Raw genomic sequence first — 9,070 nt, 5'->3', positions numbered from 1 at the left:
AACCCAATGAGGCATACACAACCGTTATCCCCATCTTGCAAACAAGAACACTGAGATACAGAAAGTTCAGCAACTTGCCCATGGCCAGCAAGTGTGGAGTGAGGATTTGGATCCAAGTAAGCTGACTCCAGAGTCCATGGTTTATATAATATACACTATGCAAAGTAAAAGCAAGAAGCTGTAATCCACTCTGTTGACCTCCCCAACCCATGATCCAACCAATCAGATCCCATAGAAACACATCCAATCAGAGCTTGGCACTGCCCTGAGCAGGAGTGAACTGGACGCAGGAACCAAACCATTGGGGAAATCAAGTGAATGTCTTAGACTTGTGGCTAAAAGTAAAACAAGTTCATGCTCATTGAGAAGAAGGAGGAGAAGGAGGAGGAGGAGAAGAAGGAGGAGGAGGAGGAGGAGGAGGAGAAGGAGGAGGAGGAGGAGGGGGAGGGGAGGAGGAGGGGGAGAAGAAGAAGAAGAAGAAGAGGAAGAGGAAAAAGGAGGAGGGGAAGGGGAGGGGGAGGAGGGGGAGGAGAAGCTATAGACAGAAGACAAGACAAAGGGAAATTTTGAATCGGGATGAGGAAGAAAGTAAAAGCTGAGATACTGGAAGACTCAGTCTACATCACATAAGATGTTGGTCTTAGGTCCCACTGCTTCAAAAGCAGCCTCTGACCTCTACTGTGTCTTCCAATTGAACAAAGCCGTGGTCCTATAAGATGTAAGCTGTCCCCAGAAGACCAAAGACCGGGGTTGCCAATTTTAGCAAATAGTACAGGATAGTGGGAAGCAGCCGCATAGCACAGGGAGATCAGCTCGGTGCTTTGTGACCACCTAGAGGGGTGGGGTAGGGAGGGTGGGAGGGAGATGCAAGAGGGAGGGTTTATGGGGATATATGTATACATATAGCTAATTCACTGTGTGATACAGCAGTAACTAACACAACAATGTAAAGCAATTATACTCCAATAAAGATGTTAAGAAAAAAACAAAAGAATACAGGAAACCCAGTTAAATTTGAATTTCAGGTCAATGAGTACTTTTTTAGTAGAAGTATGTCCCATGTAAATATTAGGGACATTCTTAACACTAAAGAAAAAAATTTATTTGATGATCTGAAATTCAAGTTAACTGGGCAACCTGTATTTTCTCTGGCAACCCCTCCCCAAGACTGTCCCTTTGGATCCTGCCCACTAAAAGGGACAGAAGCCCCACAAGAGGCCAGCACACTTCCCAGAGCCCAATCCCCTCACTAAAAGGAAGACAAAAGGTCCCACATTTTCCCCTCCTGCCCCCAGGTGCCCAGTACAATCTGCTCCCATCACCCCCACTTCAGTCCACCCTCTCCTGCCCTTTATACCCATGTGGAGAAATTCCACTGATACAAGGATACTTGGAGGGTTAATCCTTCTGATACCAAGTCACACTTTAACTCATTCCCTCCAGGCCAAGGATTAAATACTGCCCCTGTAGGGGTCAGGGCTACAGCAGACCCCAAAAGCTGAGAAACACCCCACACACTCACACCAAGTGAGGAGAGGCTGCCAAGGAAAGGGAGGGACGGAACAAGGAGAGAGAAGAAAGGAGGGGCTGCCTGGCCGGGCTGCTGTCCCCCCTACAGAGCCAGCTCAGATTCAGTTCCAGGAGCAGCTTGGCTGCGGAAGCAACGGCAGTCCCTCTCCACCAGGGAAGGGCAGCGGGCGGACCGGCACACAGACGGAGGGCCTGGGGCTGGAAGTCCTCAGCCCCCAGCCTCTCGGCCAGGCCTGACCCCATGGCCTTCAATGACCTCCTGCTGCAGGTGGGGGGCGCCGGCCGCTTCCAGCAGATCCAGGTCACTCTGGTGGTCCTCCCCCTGCTCCTGATGGCCTCCCACAACACCCTGCAGAACTTCACCGCCGCTGTCCCCACCCACCACTGCCGCCCGCCTGCCGACACCAACCTCAGCAAGGACGGAGAGCTGGACGCCTGGCTGCCCCGGGACAGGCAGGGGCGGCCCGAGTCCTGCCTCCGCTTCACCTCCCCCCAGCGGGGGCTGCCCTTTCCCAACGGCACAGAGACCAATGGCACGGGGGCCACAGAGCCCTGCACCCACGGCTGGATCTATGACAATAGCACCTTCCCTTCCACCATCGTGATGGAGGTGAGGAGACCTGGGCCCCTCTGTACACCATCCAGAGTGTGCTTTCCCCTCTGACACACACACACACACACACACACACACACACACACACACACACACACAGACTGTCTCAAATTCTCCAGAGGCCAAGATGGGAAAATGGAGAAAGGGGTTCAAGATGGGGGTCTCTGTAGGAAAGAGGGAGGTGGGAGTTGTAGGGGTAAAGAAAAGTCTCTCAGCTCCTGGGGCCAAAGAGAAGAGTCAGGGGAAGAGGGTGACACAGGCCTCAGAGGACCAGCCGGAAGGAGGGCAAGGGGCTGCCCTGCAGCCCAGGCTCGCCTTGGCCTGACCCTTGGCCCCTCTCCCCACAGTGGGACCTCGTGTGTTCTCGTAGGGCCTTACGCCAGCTGGCTCAGTCCTTGTACATGGTAGGGGTGCTTCTCGGAGCCATGGTATTCGGGCACCTGGCAGACAGGTCAGTCCTGGGCAGGGCCAAGGAGCCGGGCTGGGACTGGGGGCTCCTCAGCTGGGCTTGGGGGGCCTAGGTGGGAGGTTGGCATCACCAGCTGGGGCTCGTTTGAGGACCTATAGCACAGCCTCATGATCAGTCACGGGTCCTGCAAAGACCCCCACCCCAGGGACTCACCCAGGGCAAGCGCCCCTCTCCCAGCTTAGCCTGGCCCTGCTGGTCCTCAGGACCCCTGTTGCAGGTCTTCCTTCCCCCGACAGGCTGGGCCGCCGGAAGGTGCTCATCTTGAACTACCTGCAGACGGCTGTGTCAGGAACCTGCACCGCCTTTGCTCCCAGCTTCCCCGTCTACTGCGCCTTCCGGCTCCTCTCGGGCATGTCGCTGGCTGGCATTTCCCTCAACTGCATGACACTGAGTGAGGGAGGCCGGAAGGGCAGGGCAGGCCCCTACCCACTCCCTTCCGACCACCCAGCCCTGCAGCCCCTTTCCAGCCTCCTCTCCCAGCCCACCCCTCCTGCACTCAGCCTGTCCTGCCCTTCCAGCCAACATAACAGCCTTTTTCCCGGGGCTCACACCTTCCTGACCTCTCATTTAAACATGTGATTGCAAAGTCCATTGTTAGGGCCAGGTAATTCCCATAAATGACTGAAGCAGACAACAGGCCCTAGGCAGTGGTGAGGACTGTCTCTGAAAGATAGTCACATCCATCCAGACGGGCCACAGCCACTCAGCTGCTCCAGCCAAGAAGTCTCGGGGCTGTCAGATCTTCCCCCACCCTTTTTTATCAGTGTAAAATATCCCAATTTTTTTTAACATTTGCAATTAATTCTCATATTTTTAACATAGGGCAAGCCAGCATCATATAGACCAAACACATTTATGGACTGAGCATGGCCTGTCCATGAGTCATCAGTGTGCCTCCTTGGATAAGTCACCCCCCTTCTCCCTGTTTCTCAGATGAGGAACCTGAGGCTGGGGAGAAGGGAAAGGATTTACCCAAGCCCAGAGGGGAATCTAAGGATTTGGGATTCTCCAGACTAAAGGAATTAACCAGGACAAGGCTAGGGCTGGGGCAGGACACCTAGAGAATCCAGTCCCAAAGGCCAATCTAAGTCTTCAAGCCACTGCCCCAGCTGCCAAATCAGGAGCCCACAAGGAACGAAACTGGACCTCTTCAGACAGAAGCAGAGAGGTGGTCCTACTCCCACCTCAATTCTCCAGAGTGAGGAAAGCTACTGTCTCCTCTGAGTTGCTCTGGCCACTGAGGCTGAAATCCAGCCTAGACTGAGAAGGACCAGAGGGGCGGGTGCTGTTGAGAATGGAATGAGTGGTCAGAGATGCTCTGAAGGGAAAGAGGACCCTGGCCAGGACAGTAGGTTGGAGAGGAGCAAAAACACACAGCAGGGGAGTGGAGGGGACAAGTCCTGGGGATTCCAAACCTACCTCCCATCCCCACCTCCATCACAAGCCCCCCACTCCCTCTCCCATGGCCCCCAACCTCGTTTGATGTATCTTCCACTGAGCCTTGGGACAGACCAAGGTTTGAACAGAGAGAGGGGTCTTGGTGGGCTCCACGGGTCTCCACCCACCTGGCACCCAGTAAGTTCCACCACTCTGTTCTGACCCTCTTTTCAGATGTGGAGTGGATGCCCATCCACACGCGGGCCTGTGTGGGCACCCTGATTGGCTATGTCTACAGCCTGGGCCAGTTTCTCCTGGCTGGTGTGGCCTATGCTGTGCCCCACTGGCGCTACCTGCAGCTGCTGGTCTCCGTGCCCTTTTTTGCCTTCTTCATCTACTCCTGGTGCGTGGGGCCCAGAGGGATGCGAGGGACAAGACTTCCCCCAGGTGTCGCCCGCAGAATCAGAGAAGGTCAAACCCAGGCCAGTGACTCAGTGTGACCAATGGGGAAACTGAGGCTCTGGGGGGAAGGACTTGCCCCAGGGTGTCCGGTTCTTTGGCTTCCCCAGCTCCCCCCAGCTCTCCAGCCTACCTGACCTGCTCCCTATACCCAGCACCCAAGGGCTGAGCTCCCGTGTTGGGGAATAAGTCATCACCAAGCTGGGCACTGCCTTATGGTCCTAGAGATTGGGGTGTGGCAAAGTCCTGGGTTCCCAATCTTACATAAAGTCCCACTGCAGACCTCTGGAAAGCCCATGCCCTACCTCCAGCCCCAGTGACTGGAACTGAAGCCACGCCAACACCCACGCTCACCCCTGCTCCCAGGTTCTTCATCGAGTCGGCCCGCTGGTACTCCTCCTCTGGGAGGCTGGACCTCACCCTGAAGGCCCTGCAAAGAGTGGCCTGGATCAATGGGAAGCGGGAAGAGGGGGCCAGTCTAAGTATGGAGGTGAGACCCCTGAGACCTCCCATGACACTGCACCAGGGATCCATTCCTAAACCCAGGACTCACAGGGCTTCTCTGAGTGAGGAGCTAGGCTGGGAGGAGCTCCTATGGAAGTCCAAGCCCTGAGCCCGGTCCATCCCGGCAGGTGCTCCGGGCCAGTCTGCAGAAGGAGCTGACCCTGGGCAAGGGCCAGGCCTCGGCCATGGAGCTGCTGCGCTGTCCTGCCCTTCGCCGCCTCTTCCTCTGCCTCTCCATGCTGTGGTAGGCCCAGACAGACAGACTGATGGACAGACAGACAGACCAAGAGACTAAAGACTGGTTGGGGAAAGAGTGGACGCAGGGGATGGAAGAAGGGAGACAAGAGGGAGGAAGTCTGCAGACCAGCTATGAGAGGCAGGAATCCCCCACCAGAGAGAGTCTTAAAGAACCAGATGACCTCCAGCCTCAGTTTGCCTCCAATCCCCAAACTGGGCATCAATCTCTCCATATTCTTCTCCTTTTATCAGCTCTGTTCCAATATGGAAACACTTCATCGGTACTGATGGCCCGCAGAGTCAACAGAATTACATCACAAAGGCAGAGACAAGGCTGGCTTGCAAAACATTGAGAGACATCACTGGCCTTGTGGTGCCTGCCAGAAACACAGGCACAGGCAAAACTCATCTCTGAAAGTACACTCTGGCCAGGGTTGAGACCAGCCAAAAATCTTCCTTTCCCACTGCAACATCACCCATTACCCCTCTTACGTGCTACTCTCCCAACCCCATCATCATAGCAATCCCATGACAATTAAGAGAAACATGGTCAGAAGGAACAATCCTGCCAATGAATCCTTTGCTTCCAATTTGGGCTTTACTCCAGGTTGTGGGTTCTGTCCTACAACCTGAGCTTTATATTCTGGGCTCTTGACATCTTAAGAAGCACAACCACCATCCCAGGACCACGGACAGGTCCCGGAACACTGGCCTCTCCCAACATATTGGCCCTAAATATATGGCTTCGGATATCCACTCGTCCTCCCTCAGTCCAGTATCAATAGATAACATAAAGACTAAAACTGTGTAAATGCTACATGGCAACTGAGTGAAAAGTCCCTAATACACTGGGGACACTATCAGAAGACTGAGAAATCTGGGGTATCGGAGGACTACCCCAATACTTAAAGTGCATACTAAGTGACAGAAGAAACATTAGGCAAGGTAGATTCCAGGTTCTTAAACAGGGTAACCCATGCAGCTCACCCCTGTTCTGGATGAGCACGCCCCCGCCTTTAATCTTCCTAACAAACTCCATACCCCTCATCCCTTCCCCCCAGGTTTGCCACTAGCTTTGCCTACTATGGGCTGGTCATGGACCTGCAGGGTTTTGGGGTCAGCATCTACCTAATCCAGGTGATCTTTGGTGCTGTGGACCTGCCTGCCAAGCTTGTGGGCTTCCTTGTCATCAACTCTATGGGCCGCCGGCCTGCCCAGATGGCCTCACTGCTGCTGGCAGGCGTCTGCATCCTGATCAATGGGGTGGTACCCCAGGGTGAGCACCCATGAACATCTTGGCCCCTCATCCTTGGCCACACCCCCAGACATGACCCAACTTCTCAGCCCGCACTCCCAAGATCTGCTGACCCCCTCTCTTCTCTCTAGATCAGTCCATTGTCCGAACCTCCCTTGCTGTGCTGGGGAAGGGCTGCCTGGCCGCCTCCTTCAACTGCATCTTCCTGTACACTGGGGAGCTGTACCCCACAGTGATTCGGTGAGTGGGAGCTTAATGGGAGGGCCTTGGGGACAAGACATTCGTCCGCACACAGGTCAGACCCGGAGCACAGTCCAGTATGCCCCAGCCCAAGGCCCCGTCCCAGCACCTAACAGTGAAAGGGCTATATCAGCCGCTCAGTACACACCTAGGCTGCCCACTAACCTCTTACCTGACCTAAGGGGAAGATCTGAGCCACCAACTGGGACAGGGTTGGAGGCCAAGAAGACACATCTCAGAGGCAGTTAACTGAAGTCGCCCCCTTGATCTCCAAAGCACAAGTTAGACGCTGCCACAAAATCTAAATTCCATCTTTAACCAAGTAGTATGTCTAAAACCAAAGACCACAAACATGAAAGTAATTTTTTATCACAGAGCAACCACTTAATAACGGTGGTTCTGGGAGTCGTATGGATAAATACAGCACGGCTTTTTTGAGTGCCAACGTTTCAGGGAGGGGGTATTTTTGCATTAAGACACCAGAAACACATATCTATTTTAAGAATGGGATGCAAAACAACAACAACAAAAAATAGAATGGGGTGCAAAATTCATATGAGATGTCAAAGAAATGCCAGGCTTCCCTAGGCTACTTGGAATGAGAACCGCAAGGGGTCATGGTTACTGTCCTGTACCTTCAAAGGATTTCAGCTGAAAGAACGATAGTATAAAGTAGTACTATGTGCCAGGCACTGTCAAACTGTTTACAAATATCAACTCTTTTGGTCCTCATAACAAGCTTATGAGGTAGGTACTATGATAATTCCCATTTTCCAAATGAGAAAACTGAGCCTCAGAGAGGTTAAGTGCCTTGCCCAAGGTCACACAGCTTATAAGTCAGGAAGCTTAGATTTGAAAGCAAGTAGTTTATCTCCCTAGTCAAAGTTTTTAACCTCTGCTCTCACAGAGAATGTTCTTAACATGCAGAGTCCAGGTCCCTTCCCCTGGGGATTCTAATCCAACAGGTCTGTGTGGAGCTGGGGCAACTGTAAATCAAATCCCTCAGGTGATCTGAGAACAACTGGCCGAACTAAGCTAACTCAACAGTTCAGGAAACTGTCCAGAGAGGGCAAGAGACTTGCCCAAGGTCACAGAGCAAGTTAAAGGCAGAGGCAAAATTCAATCTCCTGATTCTCTGCCCAGAGCCTTTCCCAACCTGTTTTGGTTTTTTTTTTTTAATCTGCAAAATAAATGCCAGATTGGTTAGCTAATCAAATGGGGAACAGAGCATGCACCAGTGGGTCTCCTGGGGCTGGGCCTGAGCTGCCCTGGCCCCAAATCCAGCCAGAACCTCAGCATTCATGCCAGAACTCTAACCGGCACCCATCCCCCTGGGTCCCGCAGGCAGACAGGCTTGGGAATGGGCAGCACTCTGGCCCGAGTGGGCAGCATTGTGAGCCCGCTGGTGAGCATGACCGCCGAGATCTACCCCTCCGTGCCTCTCTTTATCTACGGCGCTGTCCCCGTGGCCGCCAGCGCTGCCACTGTCTTCCTGCCGGAGACCCTGGGCCAGCCACTGCCAGACACAGTGCAGGACGTGGAAAACAGGTGGGCCTCCACCCAGAGACAGCAGGGACTCTCCCCGGGTCACACATCCAGGCTGGGGTGGCATTAAGACTCAAACCCAGGCCTCCTCTTCCAGGCCAGGGCTCTTTGTCCCTGTGTCCCCAATTGGCTGAGAGTCTCCTGGAGTCCTTCCTGGGGCTCGCGGCTCCAGGGAGTGGTAGATGTTTGGGGCAGAGAGCTGGTAGCTGGGCACAGCTGAATGGAGAGCCCCCTGGGAGCCCCAGGCTGGCCTGGGGGCTGCATACCGAGGGCACCACTCTCCTGCCCACCCACCCACCCTGACCTGCTGCAGGAGGAGAGGAAAGAGGAGGCAGCAGCGACAGGAGCGAAAGCAGATGGTCCCGCTCCAGGCCTCAGCACAAGCGAAGGACGGACTCTGAGCGCTGAAAAGGAGCCTTACAGAACCCTAAAGGAAGACAGGGTCCTACAGGTCCTGGGCCACTCGCAGGAGAAGGGGGAAGGGGGAATGGTGGCCCAAGTGCTGGGGCTATGGTTCAGGGAGCACTCCCCAGGGACCCCCCTCTCTGAATAGACGCCACGAAGACCGCATATTAAAAGGTTTGTGTGCAGCATCTCCCTTTGTCTCTCCTGTCTCAAAAGTAACAGCCACTCCGCTTCAGCCAGCTTCCAGTCCAAAAGAGCGTACAATCCAGTCCCCCCACCCTCAATCCCCAGGACTTTACAAACCATCCCAGGCAACTGGAGAAGAACCTCTTACCTCGGCCCCCTCCCCTGGCTCTGCTTTCCTCCCTCTTCCCTCCTTCCTTCTCTAACCTATCTAAATATTGCTATTTCTGAGTTTTAAATCCCTTACACTCCA

At 54.1% G+C, this 9,070-nt stretch overlaps 1 protein-coding gene across 5 annotated transcripts; it reads left to right on the top strand.

Moving 5' to 3' along the window:
- The first annotated feature begins 1,485 nt into the window (after positions 1–1,485).
- Positions 1,486–8,814, top strand: LOC136126268 (solute carrier family 22 member 6). 5 transcript variants are annotated; one of them, XM_065881252.1, is made up of 10 exons: positions 1,486–2,140; positions 2,491–2,594; positions 2,849–3,003; positions 4,224–4,392; positions 4,815–4,938; positions 5,081–5,196; positions 6,251–6,465; positions 6,576–6,684; positions 8,029–8,232; positions 8,543–8,814. In XM_065881252.1, exons 1-10 carry the CDS (start codon positions 1,772–1,774, stop codon positions 8,628–8,630), a joined length of 1,653 nt encoding a protein of 550 aa, XP_065737324.1. In that variant the 5' UTR covers positions 1,486–1,771; the 3' UTR covers positions 8,631–8,814. The 5 variants fall into 5 exon arrangements, with proteins under 5 accessions (XP_065737324.1, XP_065737325.1, XP_065737323.1 ...); XM_065881253.1 differs by having other exon boundaries at positions 1,655–2,140; positions 8,546–8,630; XM_065881251.1 differs by having other exon boundaries at positions 1,655–2,140; positions 8,029–8,289; positions 8,549–8,630.
- The last annotated feature ends 256 nt before the right edge of the window (positions 8,815–9,070 follow it).

The sequence above is a fragment of the Phocoena phocoena genome, chromosome 8, assembly GCF_963924675.1.
Source record: "Phocoena phocoena chromosome 8, mPhoPho1.1, whole genome shotgun sequence".
NCBI lineage: Eukaryota > Metazoa > Chordata > Mammalia > Artiodactyla > Phocoenidae > Phocoena > Phocoena phocoena.
Note: the sequence above shows the minus strand (reverse complement) of the source record. Positions and strands in the feature narration are given on the sequence as shown.